At 44.4% G+C, this 27,985-nt stretch overlaps 1 protein-coding gene across 4 annotated transcripts in view; it reads left to right on the forward strand.

Moving 5' to 3' along the window:
- Nucleotides 1-27,985, forward strand: part of LOC149339953 (unhealthy ribosome biogenesis protein 2 homolog) — a 51,895-nt gene that overhangs the window by 10,808 nt on the left and 13,102 nt on the right. For all 4 annotated transcript variants that reach the window (XM_089548676.1, XM_089548672.1, XM_089548674.1 and 1 more), the window contains 14 exons: nt 151-538; nt 2,463-2,542; nt 2,651-2,744; nt 3,085-3,369; nt 6,986-7,256; nt 10,799-11,010; nt 12,904-13,134; nt 16,547-16,693; nt 16,782-16,945; nt 20,164-20,304; nt 21,195-21,456; nt 23,206-23,475; nt 25,990-26,103; nt 26,838-26,924. In XM_089548676.1, coding sequence (XP_089404802.1) covers nt 151-538; nt 2,463-2,542; nt 2,651-2,744; nt 3,085-3,369; nt 6,986-7,256; nt 10,799-11,010; nt 12,904-13,134; nt 16,547-16,693; nt 16,782-16,945; nt 20,164-20,304; nt 21,195-21,456; nt 23,206-23,475; nt 25,990-26,103; nt 26,838-26,924 — 2,746 coding nt within the window. The remainder of the gene's footprint in view (nt 1-150; nt 539-2,462; nt 2,543-2,650; nt 2,745-3,084; nt 3,370-6,985; nt 7,257-10,798; nt 11,011-12,903; nt 13,135-16,546; nt 16,694-16,781; nt 16,946-20,163; nt 20,305-21,194; nt 21,457-23,205; nt 23,476-25,989; nt 26,104-26,837; nt 26,925-27,985) is intronic.

Here is a 27,985-nt window from a genome sequence, read left to right on the forward strand (position 1 = left end):
GGATTTTATCCTTGGACAACTGTATTGCTCAACTTGCAAAACAATGAAGTGTCGTCTGCAGACTCTCTTGAGAGGAAATGTAGCATGGCACAGATAGCAGTCCACTATCATTTCATGCCTCTTACTAATTTTTGTGTACTCGCAAAACAGGAACAACATCACTGCTTGGCTGACGGCCCTGTATGAGTACCTCCGACTGGATGGCTGGAATGCCCAAGTGCCTCTGAGCTCCAAAGAAGAAGACATCGAGGGGAATGAGGGCAGCAGTGAGGCAAAGGAGGACAGCAGTGAGGAAAAGGAAGGCAGCAGTGAGGCAAAGGAGGACAGCACTGAGGCAATGGAAGGCAGCAGTGAGACAAAGGAGGACAAATTGGAAGTTGGGGAAAGAGATGAAATGGAAGTTGAAGATGTGAAAGTAAATGAAGAGATGCTGGAAGTGCTGCAAGCTGAGCCTCATCGTCGGAGCGGAGCACGAAAGGGTGATGAATACCTCCTGGAGCAGCTCATGAGTTTTTTTGGAGAAGTGCTCAAAGAGACGGTGAGTACTGGTGCTTGTCACTAATGAATGTTAGCCAATGATCGGTGACTAGCATTCTCTGCATTTATTTATTTCATCATTGTCATCGTCAGCCTGACTACATCCACTGCATGGCAAAGGTTTCTGTTGTATATCTCCAGTTATATGGGAGTTATATGCTTATTAGAGTTTCTTCTTAGGTTAGAACCGTAGAATGCAAACTGTGCTTGCTCATGGGAGAGGAACCATTCCTACTCATGGCATAAATGTGATTGAAGGCATCTTCAGTCGTAAATGAACAAGGATGGCATTCTGAATGGCTTCAGTTATTATAGTAGCTGATGACAGGTTCTCAGATGCTATAAAACAAAAAAAATTGAGAAACAAAACAATGCAGGAAAGAAATGCTGAACAAAAATGTTGCCACTACAGGAAGCTGATTGCGACTACAGTTAGGGCACTTCTCACTAAAATAGCATGACTGACACATGATGCTGCTGACTGCGCTTTGTCTTCTTTTAGTGCAAAATACATAGGGCCCTTCGTTTTTGGGTTTTATTTTTTTCCATAATTCAGGGGGTAAAAACTGGGCGATATTTTATTAGCTCAAATCTAGGTAAAAATCGGGTTATTCAGAAAACCATTCCGTTGTTCCGTTTTTTTTTTTCCGGGTCATTTTTTGCAGCACAGGACAGTTTACTATAACGGTTCGTTTTTCTGCTAGACATAGGATGCCCTGTTTGCGGGTTCACTAAAAAAGAAATTATTTACCAATTAAGATAATTTTTTCTCTAATCTATTACTAGTGCTTCTTCGCATGCGTTATCAATCTCCTCTGGAATACTCTTGTATCTGAGCAAGACCGCCCTTTCTTTATCTGTACAGTGCAAAAACATTCAACCTTACAGAAACCATTTTAAATGCACAACGTCCTTGGATAAGGGTATTATTAGCTTGGGTAGCGCTTAATGCAGCGACTTCGATAAGACATCTGGTTGGTAGCCATGTTTTGACCTCTCGCTTTTAGACCACCCTTTTCAAACTTATCCTCAAATTTACCTGCCTCATGAAAACGAGCGTTAAAAATGTCTTGTTTTGACCAAAGCCTCCTCTCTGAAATAAGCACTAGACATCCACAAATTTTTCTTGGGATGTCTTCAGCTTTGTGACCTGGAAAACAAACTTTGTCTAGAAGGCTCATTTTCAGGGAAAAATCAGATTTAACCCTTAATCAGAGAGAAATCGGGTTTAATTCTTAAGAAATACATCTGGGATGCAAGAATTGGGTGAAATGGGGTTTTGCCTGAAAACGAAGGTCCCTAACTGTAGACATATTTTTTGTTAGTGATGTAATAGCAGAGGGACACTGGTGAGCAGTCCATAGTGGACATCATCTTTTTGTCCGATTGCTCCTACTTGCAAAGCATTTGCTATCAGAGACTGCAGGATGAAGTAAGCCAAGGGCATTAATATAAATGTGCCGTTCAGGAATGCAAATATGAATCAATGTTTTTCCTGTAAATTTTTTTGTGTGTGTACGTGTGCGTATACAGGAAGTTTTACCTAAGACTGTCAGCAGTTTTTAAAAAAATATGTAGGCTTTTTGAGTTAAGAGAGCCTTTTTTCAGCATAGCATTGTCAGCGGTGTAATGCGCCAGAATACAGATAAGACATGCTGGCTAGAAAGCTGGTTAACTAAAATGAATGGTTAACATTTTAACTATTGCTGGAGGCTTCTTGTTATTTGGACAGCTTGTGATTCATTGTAATATCCATATCAGTGCTTACATTTTTGGAAATGCCATTCTCGTAGCTGCTGGCAGTGCCAGCAATTTTAGGGTCATGAACAGGTAAAAGCAAAACCGAGTGGCCAGCTCTGAGCGGCGAGTGGGCAGAGCATGTGACAGTAATCCTTGTTTGCTCATTACTGTGTTGTACTCTGCAGGCATCATCCAAAACGCCAGCTGCACACTACCTTCCAGAGTTCTTCTCCGTATTCCTTGAAGGAGTTATCTCTTTTAACAAGTAGGTGCTTTCTGTCTTTGAATGCTTGATGGTATCTTAACTCCTTAGTTTATGTTTGTCATTGCTTCTTCTAGTTTCATTTGCACCTAAATCAGCCACTTTTTGCAGAACCGAAGACCTGCAGTCGAATACTGTGCTCCTGGCCTACTTTGCCTACCACCTGGGAATGGAGTGCACCTCATTCAGTGGGACACCAGTTGTAGTAAGTGTCGCTTGAGACAAACTTCGACCTGTTTTACAAGCACAGAGTCAAGGCTGTCCACAGAAGCTCCCCACAGAGGCTCCCTGGAGTAAAATCTGCCTTATGGCAGCTTGACAGAGCCTCGAGCCCTGACTTTGACAGTAGCAAACCATGTCTTAAGGGTAGTGTAAATAGCATTTGGAGCAATAGATGTGGATCCTTTAAAAAGAAATGTCCTTTAGTCAGACCATAACATAATTTTAGAAGGAGGCATTGGAAAATGTGTGCTTTGCTGTGGCACTTTCACTGTCTTTGCAGGTGTGGAATAGTACTATGTCTTTCCATTCTCTGATCTCTGCAGGACTTGGGGCTGAGTGCCGAGCAGCAGCTGTACTTCTTGAACCAGCTGTTGGAGGCCTACCAGGCGAGCGAGCAGTACTGCCTGGTGGTGGTGATGCCCCAGTTCAAGCGCAGCCTGTTCAAGCCACGCCGCTGGTTCGGTGAGCTGGCCGCCAAGCTGCAGCTCCTCGAGTACACCAGCGCTGCCTGGTTCCACTGCCTGGGCACCATAATGCGCATTGCACCCAACCTGGTCGAGGGCAGCATGATCAAGACCCTTCAGAAATGCTGGGAAGTGTGGGGCCTGGTAAGTGCAGTGTTTTCTTTTTTCTTTTTCCAAAGTCGCCCGTTAGAGCTCGACCTCTACCAAGATCTTCTGGTCGACATCCGCACTAAGTGACATCGTCACATGGCAAGGTCACATGACCATTGGATTGTGTGACTCATTGGCCATGTGACCAATTAAACCCTGACACACACACACACAGAGTTGATGTTGAAACTACATTGTGTGAGGACCATTTTAGCTTTCTCTTTTTATTGCGAACAGAGGGATGGGGGTGGGGCAAAGAGACAGAACAAAGAAAAGAGTGATCCCTTCACTTCTAAAAAGGCAATTTCAAATGTGTGGGCAATATTTCTTTAGTTTCCTAAGTTCATGTTGTGAGACACTACTTAAGCCATGAAATGCTCATGACAAAAATCATTCGTAAAATATTACATAAGTGCACAAGGACTTATTTTACATTCAATTAAATGGCACGTTTGGAACCAACACACAAATATACATGTTCCAGAAGATTTCTTGGCTGTTACCTCATTAATAAAAATTTTAAAGACCCTTTTTCCCCTTAAACATTCTATTGCAGATAAACCTTAATAGTTCGATCTCAGTTAATTCAAAATCCCAAATAATTCTTGGCGTTTCTGCAGTCCTGAAATTTGTAAAGTAAATTTTACCGTATAATTTGAGCCAGGAGCTTGCACCAGCTCGGCTAATTTGAAGACCCGGAGTGCTGTGTGGGAACAGGACACTTCACCCCAACTAGTAGCGCAGCGTCACTTAATAGCTGCACGAGCCCACGTTAATCCTTTTCCAGCTGCTGACGAGTATAGTCTACATGAGTTTTTGTACGAATGTAACCAATGACGACTATTTGCGATTTCTGACACTAGATGGCCACACTTGTACAGTATTGTGCCATTTGTTTCTTGCCTTTTGTTATATTCCCACCTCTGACACTCGCACTTGAAACATGGCTGCCTCTCTGCCGCAAGGGAATGAAAGCGTGCACAAAAGAAAGTATTTTGATGGCTCCTTAAGTTTTGCACAGAGACAGAAAGGGATGTGTTCTCATTTGAGAACTCTGACGACGATGATTCTGTGGATGGACCATGTTTCCCGTTTTATCAAATGCTTGGAATAACCGAAGCACCACCTCACACTGATGATGTAGTGGCGGGGTTTGTACTTTTTTTGATGAGGTAATCGGTGACATAATTGTCACCGAAACGAACCGGCATGCAGTGAAATTATTTCATTCTAATTCAACTTCCTCATGGATGGACGTCGACAGGAAAGAAGTGAAAGTGTTTCTGGCTCTTGTGACTTTGCAAGGCATCATTGTAAAACCCCAGATTCATCTGTGCTGGTCGAAGAAGGCATTCTGAGTACGCCTACATTTGGGGAGGTACTGAGCCGAAACCACGTTCAAATGCTGATGTGTTGACTGCACTCTGTGAATAACGAAGAGGAATTAGACGAGACAACCCATCCAAATCCGAGGGCATGGAGGCTATAGCCTGTACTTCAGAGGCTGAATGACAAGTTTCTGTCTCAATATGCACACTCCCCGTCAAAGTATACTGCCCAATGTGTTTGCTTGTGAGGCTTCCTGCATGCCTTGTTATGCAACCTCAGCAACAGTAGCCTTTCGAATGAAGAATGGCATTGCGTCCTCAATCCTCCCAAGCTTTGGACTGCTAGATGTGCTAGGGAGCCCCGCTAAACAGCTTAGAAGTACTAAACCACTTGGACTGTGTACTTCTGAGGAGGGCTGTACCTGAGCAAGACGTTTCAATCGACGAAAGCCTCTTGCTCTTCAAACGTAGACTCGGATGGAAGCAATACATGACTCTAAAACGAGCTAGGTTCGGACTGAAGCTTTTCTCCTTTGATTCTAGCTCTGGTTATATTTGCAACATCATACTATACATGAGCAAAGGCTCAGTGCCGCAAGGCTAGGAAATAGCTATGGGAACTAAGTTTGTTATAGCATTGATGGAGCCGTTTCTCGAAATGGGCTGTACAGTGGCAGTGGACAACTACCATAACTGTCCAGAGCTAATAGATTCACTCATCAAGTGGAGAATAGATGTTTACTGCATAGCCCGGCTCATGCGGAAGGGTATGCCTCCATGCACGAAGCAAAAGCCTCAAAAGGGTGAAATCAACAGATGTAATGAAGTAAAGTCAAAACATTAGACTGCCTACATCACATTAGACTGTACTACATCATGGGTGGTGTAGACAAAAGTGATCAGAATTTGTCGTATTACCCTTCTAGCGGAACTTGCCTGAAGTGTACTGCAAGAAAATTTTTTGACACCTCATGGAATTGGCTATCTTCAATGCCTTTTTTCTGTACCAGAAGTCTGGAGGAAAAGACACTGATCTTGATTTTTAGTGTGAAACTTATGGAAGATTTTCTCCTGAAAAATCTAGATTAAGAGAAGATGCCAAAGCGAGAAAAATGCTCACTAAGCAACTTGCTGAGATTCCAATGAAGACATTTCCCCAGAAAAATTCCCCCCACAGTGAAAAAAAGCAACACCGCGTGGAGATGCTTAGTGTGCTACTAGTCTGTCAACTAAGATGCTTCACAGAAGAAAAGGAAGGAAACGCAGTGCTGGTGCGAACTGTGTGGAGCTGGCCTCTATGCCTCGCCTGGCTTCGAATTCTCCCAAACGAAAGTGACCTACTAACTGTGCTTTAAGAGCCGCAGAAAGTAGACTCTATTCGTGTTCAAGTTTTTTGGCACCGTTTAGGTTATTTTTCTTCGTATTCTTTTTTCATAGTGTATCGAGCCCTTCAAGACGCTTTTTCGCAAGATGCCAAGCAGTGAAGCCTTCTTCAAACATTCTTTTTTTACGCAGTTTGTGATATGAAGGGATTCTACTGAGTTGAAAGAATGGCATCATTTTGTTCAGAAAAAAAAAAAAGCTTCATGAACTGAGAAAAAAAAAATATGATAATTAAGGTGCAGGTTTCTTCATTTTCATGGTAGGGAAAGGGTAAAGCAGCACATTGCTTTATTGGACTCCACAGTACTTCATGCATCATAATGCTTCACGCACCATTGTGCAGCCGGCTGTGGTACATATTCCAAATTATGTGTATGGCATGGTGACGTCTAAAGTTACTGTATAGTACATTGCGGGAAAGCTAACCTGCGCAGATGTGCTGAGGGAAAGCCAGCTTCTTGAGCCGACCGGTGTAGTTCGGAGTTAGATCTGTCAGATGTGATGGCTAGGTTTTGTACAATATAGCTGTACATTTTTCTACACATTCATTTTGTATATTTATGGTGTCCAGAAATTATTTGATATAAAGGACAATTTGATCTATCTAAACAAGTTTGATATAATGGGGTTAAACTGTTCGTTGACTATGAACTGCAACAGCATAGCTTGACAGCACAAAGTTGAAGATCAGATTTGAACAAACTTTTTCATGTTGTCCAAACTTGGAACTGCGCTGACTTGTACTTGCTATCAAGAATTTCATCTTTGCTACGTAAGTACAGTGATTGCATGCTTCGGCATTTTAGAGGATTGTGAGGCAGTACGCAGTTCATTAGCACTTATACAGGTCTTGCACCCATCCAAACAGTTGATGGTACACTTCCTTTTTTTTCATTCAGCGCCAGCCAGGCCTCTTGAAAGCCCGGAACTCACTTTTGGAAAGCATCCTGGCTACATATACTGCACTTTTCCGGGTGCCAAAGCTCATCCGGAACATCTTCTCATCGTTCAGTAACCTCGGTGGTCCGTTGGCCCCTACAAGCATTCCGGCATCATTTCTACACAAGTTTGCTGAGTGTTGCATTCACCTTTCTCCTGGCCAGTTAACCGAGACATGGCAATTCCTTGTCAACCAGCTTGGCTATTGGACGGTAGGAAGTAGCACCACAGGTGAGACCATCATACTTCTGATAGCAAATGGTGAAAGTTTGGCACATGTTGAAAGCAATTGGGGTTCCTTGGGGCAAAAAAGTTTAAGAACCCCTGGTTTAAAGCATCATTTAAAAGAAGAAAACACAACTAAAATTAAGTGTCTATAGTCCTTTAAAGTGTGCATGCATCAAAGGCTATTTCAAATCAGGCCATAACGTACAGGTGTGCATTACATACGCTGTTTCCTGAGTTTAGCATGCGTGACCAGGAGTGTGCGAATATTATAAAATTTCGAACAGCGAATCGAATATCCTCTTGTTTGATTATCCGAACAAATCAAATAGAGTATGTTCAAAATTATTCAAAACGAATCAGATATGTTCTATATGTGGCACGAAGTTCAGCTAAGGCCCACTGTGTTTATCTTCAACTGCTGTGTCGAAAACAAGGCCCACACCAACGCTACCTACCATCCTGCTGCTCCAGTGGAAGAGACTCGCTTGGCGAACTTGGCAGAGTGCCAAGACACTGTGCACCCTTGACAGGAGCACCAATGGTGGTGGCTACATGCATGGGGTAATACGTACATGCGTGGGGAAATACATGGGTGTTCTTTTTGCTTTTTGATAATCGGTTATAACGGTCGGATTTTCCGGCTTTCTCAGTATCGTTACGAGAGGATTGCTCTGTATTTTTTTATTTCAAGTGGCGATTCTGCCACTCCTAGGCCTGAAGAGGAGCGTCAGTGTGTTGGCAAAAATGGTTTCTGTTCTTAACACGTGAGGCCAACACTAGGCTGAAGTTATTGTTGCGTCTCCGGTTGCGCATGTGACAAGCAGCGTTATGTGCCACGTAATGCTTGCATTTAGCAAACATAAGCGTGCATACACTGTTCTAAAACTGCCTGATGTTCCTTCAGTGTGTGGTACGCAAACAGCGTCTATATAGTATATTCTTTTCCAACCATATCTGCATACGCCGCGAGCAGACGAGAAGCAGGTGGCGATGCTTGAGGGAAGACGTTTTATGGGGGGATGCTGATCTTAAAACTATTGTTTTATGTTTCTGGCACAACCTATATCATCGTTGTCATGAAAGTGTGCTTCTTATGTAGAGTCCAAATATGCAATTAGATTTTGAGTAGCTCTACTAGATTGTGAGCTACAGTCGAACCCCGCAATTACGAAACCGCCGGGGCAGGAAAACCTTTTCGTTGTCGTGAGAATTTCGCTGTCGCGAAAATAGACAAATAAGCACACCCATTACCTTGCAGAACGAAAATTTAATGAAAAAAGTCGCTTATTTTGCTCTGCTTGACATTGCTGTGCAGGAGCTTGACGACTCTGGCTTCGCAGCTTGATAAGCTATGCATAGCTTCGTCGTCGTCGTGGTCGCCGAGAAAAGTCCGGATAACGTCAAAAGCATCAAGCACATCACGCGAGCTTACTTGCTTACCTTGTGCTTGGTTTTCGCAATCTTCGTCGTCACTCGCCTCATTTCCTTTGCGCACACTGTCGATAATAGCGTCGTCGCTGAATTCCTCATGATTACATTCTTTGATTTCAGAATCGTAGAAAGTGAGCTGCACGGGATACTGAACTCTTCCGCAATGTCCGTCTTCTTTCTGCCTTTTTCAGCTTCGGCGATGATTGCAGCCTTTTCCTGCAGCGTCAAAAACTTGCGCTTCTTTACAGGAGGCGGCATGTTTCCGACAGTCAAAAAAACAACAAAAAACACTGTACGCAAGCAAGTCGCGGGCAAATTCGGCTTGCACAAGGCGGACGGCGAGATCGGCGGGATAGCGTGGTAGGCGCACTAGCGAAAAGAAAGAAAAAAGGGTTCCTTGCTCTTCCCCGGTTGGCCGGCGGTGTCGTCACGTGAAACGTCACGTGCGTGCGTAGTCGCCAACAGACGGGCTAGTAAAAATCCGCTTTCAGCGGGCAAAAAAAAAAAAAATGCTTTGCTATCATCATCATTACCGAACCAACCGAAAGTAAACAAAAATGGCTGCGCCGGTGCTTGTTGGCAGGTGAAATGAACGGGCCCGACTTGTCGGATGAGTGTGCTGCTGCAGTTTTGCCCATTCTATGTTCCCGACTGGCTGATGTGCCGAAAAAATGTTCCAATCACTACCTCAAACTTTCGTTAATGCGGGACTGCTTTTTAAAAACCCTTCGCTGTTGAGAGGGGACAAATGCATTGAACCCTATGGGAGTTCGCCGGGGGTGCCAGAATTTTTCGTTGCCGCGAGAATTTCGTTCTTGAGGGCTTTCGTTATTGAGGGGTTCAACTGTATAAGGAATTCTGTGGTTTTAATTGGGCTCTTCATTACAGGCCGTTTGGCAAGAAATGTTTATAAATTATTCAAAAAATTTACAGAAATGTATCGCCCAAGACACACTTTATGTGGTGATGCTATCTTTGCACTTGCCTCAGTGAAAATACATTGGTAAAAAACACTGTGATTAGAACATACGGTATGGTTTGGCTGGTAATATAGGAAAAAAACTAATTAAGTTTAATGCATAAAGTAAAAGCCAGTAAAAATAACATCACCACACAGCTCTTCTTCTGAATAAATTGATGCCAAGCTCGTTTCAACTACCCAAGTTTCGGAAACGCGATCACATGATGTGGAACATCATTTCGAAGCTCAAGCATCATTTTTCAACCGATCTACTCTCAAAATATTCACTTTTCTTGTGCTCTGAGACTGTTGTCGACGTAGATATTTGCGAATATGGTCTGAAGTATATTTAATATGAAAAACTGTTTTTAGAAAAATTGATTTTTGTCGCAATGACCGCGGTCATCCTCCCTTAACGCACTCTCCTGTTAGGCTCAGGGGTCTCTAGCTTTGATTGTGCTGCAAGAAGCTTATGAGATGGAGTATAGGCTTCGAAGAGGAATGAAAAACACCAGAAACGATGAAGAAGCATGATTGAAAGCCATAAAACAGTCCTGGTAGAGAGAGGGCAGGTAGATGAGTTTCTTGACAACACTAAGTGAACATGGGAGGGGGAGCCTCAGGGTGCTCACCAAAGTTTCGGCACGAGAACAAGTCCTCTTGTCTTCTTGTTAAAACCTTGGTGAGCACCCTGAGGCTTCCCTTGTTCACTTTGTGTTGTCATAAAACAGCCTTGGCACTGTTGACAAAGCAACGCCCACGAAAGCCACAACCCTCTGAATGACGCGGCAAGGAGTCACAGGGTTTGACATCAAGTGTCCTGCTCTTCGAAGTGACTGCCACCGTGCGGGCGCGCTAAAGACAGGAAACTTGCAGGAAGGTCGGAGCACCCTGCATGAGTGATATTGACAATAAAAAATAGGATTTAAATGTGATTGCTTCTCTATAGCTACTGCATATAATCTGCAATGCATGTAATTGCTGTTAATTTTATAGGTGGCTTCTGGTTTAACTTTTTTTGTTGTTAATAAATGGACTTGGAGCAGTAGTCATTAAGCATGTTTTTGATTAATCATGTTTAAGAATGTTGCTGTCCTCATTAGGTGAGGCTGATGTGGATACTGTGGTATTCTTTTTTGTTTTTGTTTATTAGAAGACACATCTGAAATTGAAGAACCTAAAGTGCAAGAGGATCACCTCCCTAAAGTCATCGTTGTGGCTGAAATCTTCCGGACATTTGCTCACCATATTCAGGCCGTCAACCCAAACACGCCTCCCTCGTACGTCACGAAGATCACTGAGCTGATGCAAGCCACATCAGAACTTGCCACACGCATGTTGGACCTGAGTATTGAAAAGCAAAGTGTGAGTACCGGAAAGATATCTTGTGTCAGAGTGGGCTTGAGTAGCATAAAGAACTGGCTGTGTATGCTTACCGCTTAGTGTGACTTCAACCACTTTCATTCGCTCACGCACTTTCTGTCTTCATTGAGCCAGTTACTAATTGCAGTTTTAACCCTTTGAAGGTTTTTGCCGTATATGTACGGCGGCGGTTTTCTGTCCCGCAAGGTCTTTGCCTTACGGGTACGGTTTCGATCTTCTGTTTGAAATTTTGCGCCAAAAGAACAATGCGTGCTCACTGGGGGGGTGCTGCCACCTCTTAGGACTTACAAGAAGTGTTTGAATTTTGTGCTGCCTTCTTACGGAGATAAGCAGAACTTATGTCTAGCTTTAGCGCGGCGGCACAGACTGCGGCAACACCCCTTTTGTAGTTTTGGTTTCGCCGCGTGATCGCAACGGAGTCGCACTAAATTTGAGTTTTCTTTTTGTCAGCACTATCTTGCAGGGGCTGCCGAAGTTGATTTCTATCTTTATTGGCGCTGCTCTTAGCTTGCTTATCACCGTTGCTCGCGAGGTATTCTCGCCCTCTGTGGCAACGTGCCTACGCGGTTTCGATTCCGCTGCGGGATCGCAACGGAGTCGCGCGAAACGTGTTTTCTTCTTGTGGGCACTGTTTTGCAGAGGCGGCGAAAGTTGGTTTCTATCTTTATTAGTGCTGCTCTTAGCTTGCTTATCACCATTTCTATTCTATTCTATTAAACATATTCCAGTTGTGAGTGATGCTGTCACCAAAGTACTGTTCCTAATTTTTTTTTACTATTTATTCTCGATTATATACATTTTGTAGATTCAAGATCCGCAATAAAGTAATTTCATCACCTGGGAAAGTTTTCTTCAAAATAATTCGACCCTCAAAGGGTTAAGTGCGCTTGGAAGGCAGCATTGACCCGTGTTGCCATTTGATCCGTATCTGTGAATAGTCCAGCCACATGCCTATTGCCCATTTTGAGCAGGATGTAAAGAGCTGCATTAGTTCATGGCAAATCAGTTCCACTTGCAATAATTCAAACTAAGGTGTTAATTTACTTGGCTCAAGCGGGCTGGCTGCGACGTTCCCAAAAGAGTGGTTGGTAGTTCGAGTGCAAACTTTGGTAACCTCCATAGCATGCATCATGCTGGCATCCGAAACTACAGGACCGTTGCCAGTTTGGAGTCGGTCGGGCCGCATGCAATTGTGGAAGGCATGGAAGGCCATTGTATAATCTTTATCTCACTTTGCTTCCGGCTGATGGCCTTCTTTGTGATTGCATCGTGATATCACTGTTACTTTGAGTAAAACACGTTTTTGGGCAAGTACTTTGAGTAGCGCCTGCACCACAATCCATTTACATTAAATTACATAACACAGATTACGCTTTCAAAATCTACCTTGCCTTTGGCTAGCTAGGGGGAACGGGGGGCACTTCGACTTATTTTGGGCGTTGATGTTGTTTTGGGGGGTTGAAGGATGTAAGCGCTGGGGGTTGACTTATACACAGCAGATATCGCAAATGGCTGCATTATTTCTAATTTTTAGTGCACTTCAAACTCTGACAAAAACACAAGTCATTTTCTTCAAAAGCCTAGTGATGAAACCATTTCTTGAGGCGATACTATATGTGATAATTCTGTGCAGTGTGAGTGTTCTGTGCTAGTTAGTAATGCTTGTTGCAAAACATTTTTTCAGCGCATTTTAAAAATTATTGTGCATAACATTGCTTTCATTGGCTGTCATAAAAAATCTTGTAGAAGCAGTAAAATCTCTTCTGAAATGGCCTTCACTCTGTAAGCTCATTGTCACTGCAGCAGTCTCGCAAGACAGCCTTGTGTAGTAGTCTCTCTCTTAGATTGTACTTATGTACTTACGCTTTCTTGCAGGCACAACATGCACAGTGTGCCTTGTGCGTATTTCACGTCTGGGGAGAGCTGCACCTCGTTCTCTGCCTGTACCGGAAAAGCTACGGCGAGGCGTACGCAGCCCCTGAGCTCATGGCACCTCTGGACGCTGTAGACCTTTCTTTCCTTCACCCCACTTTCACTGCTGACAAGATGGACTCCATTCTGGCTATAATGAACGAAGACAAAACTAAGCTTGTCTGCCACTTCCTTGTGAGTTAAACACTGCTCGTCCTTTTCTTTCTTTGTCTTGCAGATAGACCACAGACCAAGATTTTTTTGTTGCCACTTCCCCGTGTACTGCTTAGAGAGGCGGTTCCTCTTCACGATATTCGCACATCCAGATGACTGGCAGACATCTGAGAACAGTCAAGTCCACTTATAACAATACTGGTTATAACAATATATCGGATATAACAATGGTCAGTCATGGCACCATAAGCTTTGCCATGTGTTCTATGGTAAAATAAACTGCTTATAGCAATGCTGTCAAGGCACATTATTGGTTATAACAATTAAATCTGGTAATTGAGTGTCAACCATTACAGAAAAAGAAAAGAAATGCTACAACCACACCAGCAAAACCATGCTTACAACACAAAAGCGTGCATGTGTGGGGCCGACCAATGGACTAAGCTGGCGCAGCAATGCCACGAAAGCAAAAGAGGCAGGCGTCATCGCGTCAGGAGAGCTGCTGCATTGCTGCATTGGCTACGCACACCATGCGTACCCCAATCAGTCAGTGCAGTGCGCGTGCATGCAGCTAGCGCGGTTTTTCTCTTGTCAGCTGTCACCGCACCCTTGGTTCTGCATGCTTTTTGAATTTCCCATAAGAATAGCTTCCAAAAAGCCGGCTTGATTCCTGTGACGTGGAGGTGCGCAAAGCTCCCGGTGGCGCAGTGATGGCGGTGCTTTGGTCAACGGTGAACATTGTTCCGGTTCCCTGAAGTTCGATTTAACGAGCTTTTACAGGCATTAGAACAATCAAACCCCTCTGGGTATTTACTGTCAATAAATGCTCTGAAGTTTGTCATCCTTTCTTTTTTTTCGGCACAACCCTGTTATAACAATTATTGGTTATAACAATGGTATTTCCATGGCACTTGAATATTGTTATAAGTGGGCTTGACTGTAAATGATTCCTTACTGTTGTGCCCACCACGCATCAGCTCACAGATTGTGGTGCTCTTCCAGCCTCTCAAGGCAGCTGGCCTGTTGAATGCCCTTGACTGCGTGTGTGTGGTGGTTTCCTGCCTATTTCGGCACACACTGAGATGCAGAATCAGGTACTTGGTAGCTTTGAGCACAGCTCGACATCGTCGACATTACGACAGCCAGTTGCATGGTATACGTCGCAAGCAGTGAGCGGCGGCGCACGACCATCACAGTGCCGGTGTCACGAATTGGCAGTGGTGCTTAGCCGTTGCCTTGGCAGCCAAACCTTGGCAGCCAAAAACAGATCTGGGTAAATTCTGCTAATTTTGTTCACTTTGGATGATATGAATTTCTGGTGCTGTGATAATTTTTTGTGGCCATGTGAGATTCTTGTGATAGAGATTTTACAGCATAATGTTAAGAATAAAATGCCTATAGTCAATTACAACTTGAAAATGCAGCTGAAGCTCTGCCTCCACAGACTTTTCGCCACTTTTCCAGCTCTCCCATACAGATGAAACAGTCCTTTCAACCGTTGTTAGAAGAAATTACCAGTTTGCAGCAAGCTCATTATGACAAAGTAGGAAGTGACAGGCATTATATGTATCGCCGCCTTCATGAGCATATGTCGTTTGTTAGGGGAACGCATAAAGTTTTGTTCCATAAAAGCTTGGCATGGAACGGCTAAACGATAAACCCCTTGCAAAAAGTGAATGTGCACGGTTTCCTTGATATACCTACATAAAATTGGTTACTTTCAAAGAAAATAAAGCTTTTTGTATTTCAGCCGCAATATCAAAAGTAACAAAAGCAATAAATAAGTGCGTGTCATGCTTTACTGGTCTGCAGATGACAGCGGCATACGTCGTCTAAGTGAATGTGGGTTGTTGGTCGCATCGAAATGCACTTCTTTCATGCTGAGCATGTCCTTTGCGCTCTCACTTTCTTGCCAAGACATCTCGCCAAGATTTACACTAGCAGTGGTTTTTTTCACAAGCCACACTCGAGAAATCACTCTTCATTTTTACTTGCTCCGGCGAGGGAGAGCCTGGGCAACAAATGACAGGGAGAAGTACTTGGGTTCGTCGGGGGCGTATGTGGTGTTAGGGTTAAAACACACTAATAAGGCTTTTTTTGATTATAACCTTGTTTTTACTGCACAAACTTATTTCCGTCCTGCATTGAGCAGGCTTTGTCAACGCTATATATTTACGCAGTCCTCAAGTTCAAAATACTACTGCAGTATGCTCGTTGGTGTTAGAACGCCGAGTCCATTGTGATAGCAGAATCAGCTACAGGGATGCGGGGATGGTGGTGCTCAGTTGCATTTCCCAATCTGCTGCGACGCTATGACTTCGATGCTCGCTGGCATCTTCCCACTTTGTAGTGCACAGAATACACACCTACACATGGCACGAAAATGGATCTCAGATTTGCCACTTGCTCGCTACTTGGCATCCGTGACCTGCTGGGATGGCTCAGTGGCTAGGGTGCTCAAATATTGAGCTGGAGTACCTGGGTTCAAACCAGGTGGCGATGGCTGCGTTTCAATGGAGGCAAGATGCAAAAGGTGCCCATGTGCTGTGCCCTGTCAGTGAACATTAAAGATCCTTATGTGGTCGAAATTATTCTGGAAATTATGCACTCCCACCTTTCTCCCTTCCCTCAGGGCACAGTTGAGGTGTCCACTGACTTTCCTCAAAAACCACTAATTCCTGGCACCCATGACAAATGACACAAAATGAGCATGTCCACTGCGTTGTCATTGACACTGAGGTGGCAGTGCACAGTGGGATCAGGTGGGACTTCTGGGGCTCGATAGCGTTTCACCTCTCATCACAGTGTTCAGGAAATGGTGCATGGCAAGGAAATGGCTGCCACTAATTCATTCTGTAGAATTCGGAAAAAAAATGCACAAAATACACTAACGGTTTTGGCAGTGGGTATTCAACGTGACGGCACATTTTGGAGTGCAAGCACCCATTTTCAATGAAGTCCATCACTGGGCTGCGACGTCAACTCATGGAGTTCTCACGATTGGCAGACAGATGTATAGCACTTTGGTGAACATTGGGAGGCAGGGCTTCTGTGCATCCTCAAGTTGTAATCCACTATAGAGAGGTTCCATTGGTTTTAATGTACCAATTCAGTGAAGCCAAACTGAACTTTGCTGCAAAAATTGAAATTTGCTGGCCCCCTGGGTTTAAGGAGGTAGTGCTGAATTGGCAACCATAAAAGCTGAGACTTCCGACATGTCACATAGTTGAGCTAATACATGCAGCTGTGGGAACTGAAATATGGATGAAGTAAGGCACTTTTTATGGTGCAACTAAGGGACACAGCACGAGGTTGCATGAAGCTGCCCACCCCGATCCTTTAGTACTTACGCATACTCTCATCAATGAAATGGACTAGCTGTCCTTGTGAAATGCTAGTAGTGCATCTTTACCTACTTTGCATTTTTTTACAGATGTTGCTGTGGATTCAGAAGATCAGAGCTCTTATTCTTTTCACTGACGTTACCAATGAACACCTTGCATCAACCTTGAAAGCTGCTGCCAAATTAGTTTTCTCGCACGTTGACATGACCGTGACCACTTCGTTCTGGTCTCAGAGGGTATGTACCTGCAAGCTTGCGTCGAGCTGTTTGGCAGCCAGATGCCGCCTTTGGATCTGTCAATGTTTGTTTTGCTTCACAATTTCAGGTTTGTGAAATTTCAGGGAGCCGTTTCCCTGTAGTGTCGTTGCACACGCTTCTAGTCAACTTCTCCCTACTAGCTCCCCATTTGCCAGCGAAAAATGCCACAGCACTTTGTCATTTTTTCCTGGAGGTCATGGCTAATGGCCAGATCAAAGATGAAGCTGACAGGCAAGACACCCTTTTGCTTGTCCTTCTTTTCTTTGCTTACAAGCATAGTAATTTGGGCACTTTTGGTTTTATGGGAAAGCCTTTCTGGCCACTGTTTTTTCAATGAAAGAAGATTGAGAAATGCATTGCTTATTTTGTATTTTCCTCTCCCTTGACTTCCCCTTCCAAGAGTTGTAACTGCCCTTGTGTTTTGTGTACTAAGAACGTGTGGAGGCAGCCGGCTGTGCTGGATAGTGTCGAGTAGTGGTGGCAGCAATGTTAGAAGGTTACGATAGAAACCCACTGTTATGTTCCCGGGTGCCATATTTTCCTAGCTGCTGTGTTTTTGTCAGCCAGTACCATTTTATCTGCCATAGAAGCCTATGCATATAAACTTTGCAGTTGCGTAGCAATTGTGGTAACATTCCTGCATGGTACATTATGACTGTCCCCTCGCACTACTGCTTTACTTGTGCTGGCATTTTGATGGCCTACGTTTAGTGCGTGAGCGGCAACGGCATGCTAACTGAAGTGGGATGCTAAACTTCATCGGTGCTTGACTGTCATAGTGTTCAGCGGCTTCCAGCACTCTGGCCCACACCGGTGCCCCGCACGCTTGCGGGTGGCGCGAATTCTGTTACAGCTGTCGTCACCACTGTGACATTAGCGGATACAACGGAAGGCGCAAAAACGAAAATATGCTGTCAGAGACCGTGTGGGCAGCGCTGTACGACATGTGGTCGTGCAGGTTGGCTCCTAGGCTTTGTTTTCTGTCATCCACTTTTCTTCCCCCTTGCAGCCTAAAATATGCAGGTGGTAGATTCCGGTTGATGAGAAATTTGCAGGATTGAAGTGGCCACCAAGAAAGCAGTGCAGAAGAGCACGCGTGCGTGAATTATTCCAGCTCCTCACGTGCTCCCTCTTTTTTGCCATTGCCTTTCTCTCTCACCGACAACTGCTCATGGAGACGGGAAGGATCACAGGGCATGTAGGACGTTCTGTGCATGCACAGTCATGTAGTCAGGAAAAGCAAGTTTGGGGATGCAGGAAAAAAAAAAAAATTATGGAGGGCACTTAAAGGGGCTGCGAAACACTGCTTGGGGGGATACCGGCTATACTTCAGGTGGGTTGTTTATGTCACACAGATGCTGACTTAAAAAGAATTACAGGAATCAATGCACAGGAACGGGAGTTATTCAGTGAAGAAATTTCAAAATACAAGCAAACAAAACGCTGCCCTCAACTCGATTTTGGCGGGGCTTCCCACTCCTATTTCGCTCTCCCAATGACGGCACCTGGCGCAACCAATCAAAACAGCCTGCCAGAGCACGTCGCGGAAGTTTGCACTCCATGGTTGCCTGCTCTCTGTAACTCGTTCTTGCTGAGACTGGCAGCGTCGTTTCCGTGCCAGAGCGCCCCTGGTGGTGTATTTTTATTTTGCTTGCTTTGCAGCGCTTTTATCTAAGACAAACAAGTTGTTTTTGTTGATCTGATATAAAACGCAGACAGGTGACAAAATGTGTCTCTATTTATTCACACAATTTGCAGTGTATTTACTGTTTGTCCGATCATCAAGCTCGCGCCAGGTGATGTCATATCCGCTGCTAAAAACCCGCCACTGTGTGGCAACACCATCAGAGCCATGAAGTTGTTTTTGGGAGGACATTAAAATATTAAAAAACGGAATATACGCGGCATTACCGACGCTATTAGCACCATTATAACTCACCGTATGCAATCAACAGGCAAAACAGTTAACTAAGATTGTGTTTCTGGGCCCCTTTAAGATTACTTATGGGCTGTGAATGCAAAAGCATGCACGCGGGGTGTTTGGCTGCGGCGATAGCGTACTACCCTAATGCAGTGGCCAGCGAAGCTGATCTGCTTGCACCGCTCGAATGGAAGTTGATGAAGTCGACGATACCCAAACCCAGTGCGAAAGACTGGCAGTTTAGCGTGCAGGGTGTAGTGCTGCAGTGATGGTGTAGTGCTGTAATGAAGTGGCCAGCAAAGCTGGTCTGTTCATATTGGCCTGGGATCAAAACCCACTTCGGAAGAACTTTTACTTTTTGTTCTTTCGGGATGATGTAGGCACTGCCGATGACGTCATGAGGTCACTTTGGTTTTGGGTCTGTTTCTCATTGACGGTCTATCAACACCAGATTTTCTGACTGATGAACCATAGAAAGCTTTCACATTAAAAAAAAAAGATGTGGCGAAGTACAGCGTACACTTTATTCAAGTGCTGTTTTCGGCTACTACGTTTCCTGGCTGGTATGTTTCTTTTCCGCGGTCAATGCAACAAAGCAGTTCTGCTGTATCGTAAGTCATATTTCAAGTGGCCAGGTAGTAGCGCTGACTACTGATTACTCATAGTAAGCTTTTTCCTGCAATGTTCTGCAGGACTTGTGCAGAAAATGCAACTGAGGTGGAGAGGAAGAACATTTTATGTTTTAGATCCACTGTGTGGTCGGATTGGCCGGCAGTTTCTTCTGCGGTGTGTCTGACAGAAAAGTTGCCATGGATACCCCAATGCTGTGCTCTTTTATGACTTTTCTTAAGGGCCATGCTTAGCTGTTTATTACTCTTTGCAGTTTTCTTGGTTCACTTATTGGAAAGGCCCTAAGCTTGAGGTTTGAAGTCCTCATAATGTACTGAATGTGGTTTAGTGGCATGGTGCTCTGAACTTTATATGATTCTAGTTGAATCACTTTACCTAAATTAGGTAAAACGTGCATTGCACTCATTGGTATTTCTATTATCTGTTAAGCAGAGCCATAGAAGTTGAGGTAACCTTCACATCAGATTTGATTTGTGCTCTGGACTTGCCATTAGTGGCGTTTTTCTTGTGTGCAACACCAGCAGTATATTGTTATCAAGTTATTGAGGTTCACGGGCACATCTAGTTGAAGGCTGCATTTCTTGCCCTGCCATCATTTTTTGAGTGAACAACCCATGCTCCATAGCAGTAATAGTTTCTTTTTTAACTATACAAATTTATTATACTTCAGTGTAAGTGGCATCCAGTAGCCAATCAAGATGGTTACCTGACACTGGGGTGATTTCACTTCCTGCTCAGCTGTTGATGTCATCTATGCATTTGTCTTGTACTTATCCTTTGGGGGTGGTTTCAAAGTTTAGGGATAATCACTGTCCTATTTCAGTTGCTGTTATAGCAGTTTCTTCCTTTCAGTCACAACTCTTGTCTTTTTTTTTTGTGCATGAATATGACCCTGTAGCATCAAGAATGGTCTCACCCAAGCAGAACTCATAGCCACCTTCCTTGGCAGCCAGGCATTCCTGGAATGCAAGCTGATGCAGACCTGCTACGTCACAGCTGTCTGGGGACGTGTGGCCACTATGTTCAAGGCTAGGAAGAGGTAAGGGCTACAGCAAGGCTTCTCTAGATGAGGCATCTCTCTACATGCAATAGCATAATATTCAGGAGTTTCTGTAATTGCTGCAGTTGGTGAAAAATGGAATGGGGCATCGGCAAATGCTCCCTTGAGAGATGCCATCACGGCGAGATATCTACCATGCCCAAAGCTTGCTGCAAAACACCCGTAGAGCTGGTGGAAAGGCGATGGTGCATGTTTACACTGTTTATAGATGTAGCGCTACATTACCTATCTGTTGTAAATGTGTGGCAAGAAATAGTGTTAAGGAACGAGTGGCTGTGGATTGTTCTCAGTGCGGATTCAAGTTCTATGAAATTTGCTTTCATTAAGCTAGTAAGCAGGACATGCGTCGTAGGAGTATAAAGAGGGGGCGTAGTGCAGTACCATCCACTACAGTAAAATATCGGCTCATATGAACCGCACCAGGTCACGAAAAATATTCATATCATCCAAAACGAACAAAATTTGTATGCAGAATTTACACAAATCTATTTTAAGCTGACGGGGTTTACTTTCGGCCGCGCGCCACTGCTGACTCGCAATGTCGGCATGTGCTATGTGTGCGCCGCCGCTCACTACTCGCGGTGCACACTGCACGACTGGCGATCGCACCACCGGTGATGTATGGGTAGTAAGTACTTCGTGCTCGAGGGTGCAGCCGTGGCTCGCGCATTCTTACCAGTTGCACTGGGGCGGGGGATTGTTCGTAACATCCGAATTTCTGCCTGTTTCACGCAGTGCACTTTGAACAGGGCATTTCACGAATTTGTATCAGCTGGGATCGTATCGTCGAGATTATGCTGTAGTGAGTGCTTTTAGCACGTATGTTTTACTAGCTATAGGGGCCAACACTTCTATCTTTAATATTCTAGGAAACACGACTGTGAAGAGGAACCGACGGGGCTTTGTTGTGCCATGATGCAAGCCCTGTCAGGACCGGTCAAGTGGGAGAAGTATGCAGAAACGGTGCCGGTTGCTGACTACAGTTCAAAAGAGCTGCTCACTTCTGAGGGCCTGAACAAGATGTGGACGGCCATACATGGTGCCTCTGAAAAATTGGTGGCCATCATAGCAGCCAGCTCCGAGGAGTTCACTGAAAGGATCGAAACATCGGATGTGGTGTTCATTTTAGAGGTAGTTATTTTCAATTGTTTGCTGCATGGCACTTCTGGGTAGGCTGGGTGGCAAAATTATGGATTTTTCTGGCCTTCTCCGAATGTAGTCATGTTCTTTGAAAATTGTTCATTAAAATTCTACCATATATATATATTCTCGTAATGAATCCACTTTTTTTTTTTTCAGAAAAAGTTGACATCAATTTGGGGGGAGGGTTCTTTACAGCGGAAAAAAGTTTCAACAGTTTTTTTTGGGAGAGTCGAGCTGACACTGACGATTTAAAAAATAAAGTAAATTAGAAGTGAAAAAAGGTCAAAGTAAAAACTAAAATTTAAAAATTTTCACGCTGGTTTAAAAATTTGCAGTCTGATTCACTCCCATTCAGTCTATATGATGCAGGGATGCATTTGAACTGCCCCCTTCGTGACTTTCTCTTTTGACTGTTCTGTATCAAAAAGTAAAACTAGACAAGATTTATTTATACAGTAAAAGCTCGTCAATTCAGACTTCACGGGACCGAAGAAATGTTCCAATTATCCAAAGTTTTGAATTCTTGAATGACCCCCGAAAATTGACAAGGACCGCTTGCATCATGGTACGTTTATCTAGTGAGAGACTGGGTGGTGGTCGCTTGATTCAGAGAGGAGAACGGTGCAAAATGACCATTTTCACATCTTTATTGCGTGCACGCTGTCGGGAGAGTAGAAACAGAGCCTTTGAGAAATGGCGAGGACCTCCTTGGCACCCTTAGAATGGCAGAGCCCTCTCGCAAGTGGCTGTGCCACGTGTGAGGAGGCTTCAGTACATAGAGCAAGTGGCGCATGACAAGCACGCAGCTTCGGCGTGATGGAAGAACCACGTGAATGGAAGCGAGGGAAATGTGCAGAGGTGCCAGCATCCGAAATTGCATGCAGCTGGTCTCTATTGGCACAGCCAATAGCCGCTGTCGCTATGGCTGACGTGAACTGGCACAAGGCTCAGAAAAGTGAAACCGAAACTAAGTGGCCAGGCTACTTTCAGAGACGGGACTATCTGTGCATCGTCGCGCCTGCCATTGTGCACATGTCAGAGATGCGTCGCCGACTTTGCACGTGCAACATGCAGTTAAGATTTGAGTAGAGCCACACTGAAGATCGCTTGCCGTGCCAATCCTAGTTAGATGCAGCTTTTTTTTCGGGAGCCCGCTCGAATTAACCAGTATGAGACATTTGGTGTCCGAATTAGCGAGCGTTTGATGCCATAGCCTTGCATGGGCATTGTTCAGGACTGTGCTGGCCATTTTAATTATCCAGATTAAAAAAAAAATTAACAGGGATGGGTAGAATTGACGAGCTTTTGCTATATTCATCAAATGCTCCCAGACACAATCAGCTGCCTAGCTTTTCTCAAGTCTGCTTTAAGTTTTCTACAGTTGACACTACAGTTTCTTTAAGGATGTTTCTTTGGGCTTCAGGGCTCTGAAGTGACTAAACTGTGTTCGATATTTATTGGGGAATATCTATGTGCGCTCACCAATGGCCGATGTGTCCGCTGTGCTGGTCACAAAGTGGAAAAACTCAATGTCGTTTTACAAGTTCCTGTTAAAGTAGTTCACGTAGTTCAGCCCAACCTTCTCACAAATGTGGTGTTTCATACGTGCAGTTCATCGCAAGAACTTAATTGCCACCACCATTTCTTTTGACCAAAGTGTGCCTGCATCACTGCTTGATAAATAATCAAGTAAATGTGGTGTTTAGCCTCATCTGTATTTGTTTCGTGTGTTGCCAGGCCTTGAACCATCTTCCACTGGACAGCCTCTTTCCGGGGAACCAGCTGCGCTGCATGCTTGGTCTCCTGGGCCTTGTGCTCCTTCTCGAGGGAGCAGTGGTCAAGAAGAGTGGCCCGCTCTGGGACAAGAGGTTGGATGCTGTGAAACATGCCGCACGCACCTTCTGCGCACTGCTACAGAGTCCACGAAGGTCCTGGCTCCTCGATTTTGTCAGCGGAGGAGCGCTAATAAGCCGCCTGGTTGCATCTTTCGAGGGCAATCTGTCTCAGGCAAGTGCACACTTTTTGTGTGTGTGTTTGTGTGTGCAGTCGGGTTCAGCTGCTTCTGAGAAACCATAATAACGAAAATTTCATCTTTGCTACTTCTGCTTCATGCCCGTCTCTGAGCTTGTCTCTAAGCTTAAAACCCGCACCTCCGCAATGAGCAGTTCATATTTTCCTGACGCTGTAGTGCTCTGGAATGGCCTTCCCAAAAACATAATAACATGCTCCGATCGCCACCTTTTCCGCGAGAAACTGGCTAATCACTTCTCATAAACATCATTCATACTGCGACACTGAAGTGGCCACTGTTCCCTGTTTTCTTTTTCTTTGTTTCTTCCTTGCTTTTAGTTTGTATTATTGTACTCTTTTTGTACCTCGTGTATTTTTTCCCCCTCTCTTGTTTTGTTCTCTGCAACTACCCCCCAACCTATATGTACACCCCCCCCCCTCCCTTATGTAATGCCTTCGGGCCTTTAAGGGACAAATAAATGATATGAAATACAGGCTGACTGATACGAATGCAAATGTCTTAATCCATATATTTCTAGCATCCTACATGTAGGAAACTGCTTTTTTGCACAAGTTTATTGCGTAAAAGCTTGCATCCGGTAGCATAGGTTTGAAAAACTTTTCCTGTGCAAGGGTTGTGCTGTGTGTCAGTTTTGTGTGTTGTGTACATTCAGAAAGATCCACTAGTCTTCTCTGTTCGCCATTTTTTAAATTCAGCACCATAAACTACATTGTAATCCTGCAAGAAAAAGAAAATAATTTTGTGCATTGTCATAAGGAAACCACCATGCATGAGCAGAAATGTGATTTTAAAGTCGATATCAGATGTTTGAAGCTTTATGACACGCAACAGATAGCAAATTATCCTACATTGTAGGGTGGCTCAAAGGTGAGTGTTGAGAAAAATATTTGCACCAAATAAGGATAATTCTGAATTGGGGAATGAAATAAACATTTTAAATCCAGAAATATTTTAATTCTCTAAAAATTCGGAAGTTTCGGCATATATGGGTTAAAGGTGCACTGAAGAGGATTCTGAACTTGTCTTTTTGCCACGGGAACTCGATCTACACGTTCCTAGCATTCTTAGAAACTGCAACTTATTGCCCTGTATGGCCGATTTCCCTAATTAAATCGAATTAACGTCCGGCTCCCGCCCTTTTTTTTTAATTCTGCCTCGTACGATGGGTGGAGTCGACCAACGCGTGAAGTTCCTTTCAGCCAGCTCCGTGGAGGCTTTGCTTTCGCTTTATTTTGTTTTTTAGGTTTTCATGAATAAATAGTTTCATTCGCAGATAATATAGCCGCAAAATAAGCCCGCGGAAATAAAAATACGCGCGGACTATTTGCGACTACGGACTACTACGTATTACTCCGCCGATGACAGATCGGCAAGCCGCCACGGGACTGGGTGAAAGGCACTCCACGTGTTGGTCGACTCCGCCCACCGTACGAGGCAGAATTAAAAAAAAAGGGCGGGAGCCGGCCGTTAATTCGATTTAATTTGGGAAATCAGCCATACAGGGCAATAAGTCGCAGTTTCTGAGAATGCTCGGAACGTGTAGATCGAGTTCCCGCGGCAAAAAGACAAGTTCAGATTCCTCTTCAGTGCACCTTTAATCATGTTTATCCCCTGTCTTCTGGGTGCATTCATCACTAGTATCTGACAGAATTCATCGAATTGATCATTGTGTTTTGATAACAAAACATAAGATAGTTCAGCAAGATTAAATTAGAACACTGAGTAGAAGTCGTTGAAGGAATCTGTGTGGAGGTTAAAAGAAGCAAACGTAGTCTTTCATTGTAGCAGTCTATTTTAGGTGAAAAAGGCCTCCTTATCAACTTCGCATTAACCAGACAGCAGTGGCTTGCTAGTGTTGTGTGGGGCAATACTCAATGTTTTTTAATGTAAGAGCATTACCTGGCTCGTGCGAAAACCCTGCCATCATCAGAAAGCCGTGGCAGGCACGCGTGGCAGGAATGCGGCATGCAAGTGACATCATCACCCCTTCTGGAGGGGTGGAGTATCATCACCACAGCCCAGGCAGGAGAGAGAAACACCCCTCCTCGCACTGCAGAATGCGACTCTCCCGCTTCGAGAAGGGCAAGTGGAATGGAAACAGGTTTGGGGGTGCCTCTCTTCCTTCCTGGGGTGTCTATACATTACCCCCTCAGTCGAGATAACAAAGCAGACCACGCTCAAGTGACTGGCGCTCTTCACCGCATTTCACTGGGCAAGAGTCCACTCGTCCCGCCTGATTTGATGGGGTTGCAAACAACTGCAAGCTGCGATTTTAAAAAAATTCATTATAAATTATAGGGTCCACGCAGAGCTTTCAAATTTGACTCGAATACCCACAAGGACCACCTCTACTGATCAGACTATGTCCATCAAAATCATTTCAGGGTCCCTTTAAATGCTGCAACTACCTAATATATTTTTATACTTTGCTCTAAATTTGCCATGGCGGTCCTCAGATTCCCCCCTGTTACCACACTTGTGTTTTGCAGGCCCTGGAGGACAAGTCCATGTTACAGCTGTACGAGAGCATACTGGATGCTCTGGTACACCAGGCTGTGAAAAAGAAAAACACTGTTAGGACCCTCAACTCTCTGGTGAAAGAGGTAAGCTCACTGTTCATCTGCCACAATGGCCGTCACCTGTGCTGAATGGAAGATTGCAGCTTCAGTTCCTAGCAACTGACCGGTAGCGAAAGCAAAGAATGCTTTGGAACTGGCTTATGTTTAAAGCCTTCGGTATAGAATCTCACACAGATGAAGTGCTGCATTATGACATTGTGGCATGTTAGTTTGGCTAGCGTTTCTTTCAGGATACTCTGAAAGCTCTCAAATTCAGCACACCTGAGTCTCATGTGCCTGATGGGCCACAGGTCTCATAATGAATTAGTTCTCTAATTTTTAATTAATTAAAATTACTGCATTAACACACTCTGATTTTTGACTGGCTGCAATTTTTTGCCATTCCATCTTGTGGGATCAGTGGCAGTGAACTTGTGTTCAGGACTTTGCTGTGCGCACAGTTTAAGGATAGCAAATCCGATGGAAAATAGCTCATAAAACGGGACAGCGTACGAAGACTAGGCAACGAGGAGTGCTGACCTTAACCTCGGCTCTCTTCCTTATCTCGTCTTCGTCTGTCATCGTATTTTTTGTTCACTGCTTTCAGTTTCTATAAGTGTGTAGTGCCAACACGCCCTGTTTGCTGCATTAAGTAGCTCAGTTTGCAAAGCTGCTTCTCTACATGCACTTGGTGAGCTGGCGTAGCTAACTTAAAAGAAATCAACGGATGTGTTGGAGTTTTGTGTTGACTGCTTGCTGCTATGTTTCCATTGTCATAGGTCAAGGAAGTGATTACAGCAGACCAAGGTCTTCCGTCAAAAGCATGGGCAACAGCTGCGCTGGTACTTTTCAAGGAGCTGGTATTGGTAAGTTGACTTTAGTGTCGTTCAATTTATTTTCAGCTGTTTTGTAGCCTCGAAAATGCAGCAGAACCTTCGTTTCTCAGTGCTGATTGGTTCGAACCGGTCTGGCACAAGTTCTTGAAGATTGTTATTCTTGTGATCTCTTGTGTGGATAATTTGATTGCACTACATTGCTGTGGCCTCTAGTATACTGTATAAATGCATGTAAGGGCTGCATTTTTTTTTTTCAGACTTGAGTGCCAATTTTTAGGATGCAGCCCAGTACGCGATGTGTGAAAAATAATTTGTTTTCAAGTAAAACAACAAACCAGTGTGCCGAATTGGCACTAGCTTTGAGGTCCTTGCACGTTATGCTCTTTGCGAGGCGCCAAGGCTTGGGCCTTTATGTGCAGCATGTCCGTTGTCAACACATAGCCGTTGTTCCACACTTCCATCACATAGCAAGCAGCTCTTCTTCCAGTTTGTGAAACTTGCATAGCTTGCCTCGGAAAGTGCACTTTGTGCAGCTTGTGTTCCTCAGTGCATCCCTTGTTTGCACCGTAGTTGACTGCATTTGTCATCAATGTCAGATTTCCTGCTCGTTGCACGCTTGCAGAGTTTGAGATCAAACTCTGCGATTCCAGTTCAAAGACAGCTACGTAGCTTAATATTAAGCTATTAAAGAGTCGTGCCACAGCGAGGGTGCCGTTTTATCACCTGTTATCTCCATTAGCCTCTGACTGCTGGCCTCGCGAATATGTAGGGGAGCGTTTATCACTTTGATCTGCACAAGCACCGTCGTGCCACCTCGCGGGGAACTACATAACGAGAAGCTGGGAGGGAGGGAGTGCACGTCTTATATTTGGAGTCAGTTTTTTTTTTTTTTTTGCCCAGCGAGGGGTGCATGCTGAGGGGTTAGACTTAAAAGCGGCAATGTACAGTATATTTCAGTATATGCTGTATTTACTCTTCGCTTCGCCACTCGCACCTTTCATGGCCACACACGGCGAAGCGCCCATGCTGATCTTCCCTAGCATGCTGCACGTGCACCCGGGTGCATGATTGTGGTCTGGCACAGCAAATTG

Source organism: Amblyomma mixtum, chromosome 6, assembly GCF_055824585.1.
Source record: "Amblyomma mixtum isolate Tamu chromosome 6, ASM5582458v1, whole genome shotgun sequence".
NCBI lineage: Eukaryota > Metazoa > Arthropoda > Arachnida > Ixodida > Ixodidae > Amblyomma > Amblyomma mixtum.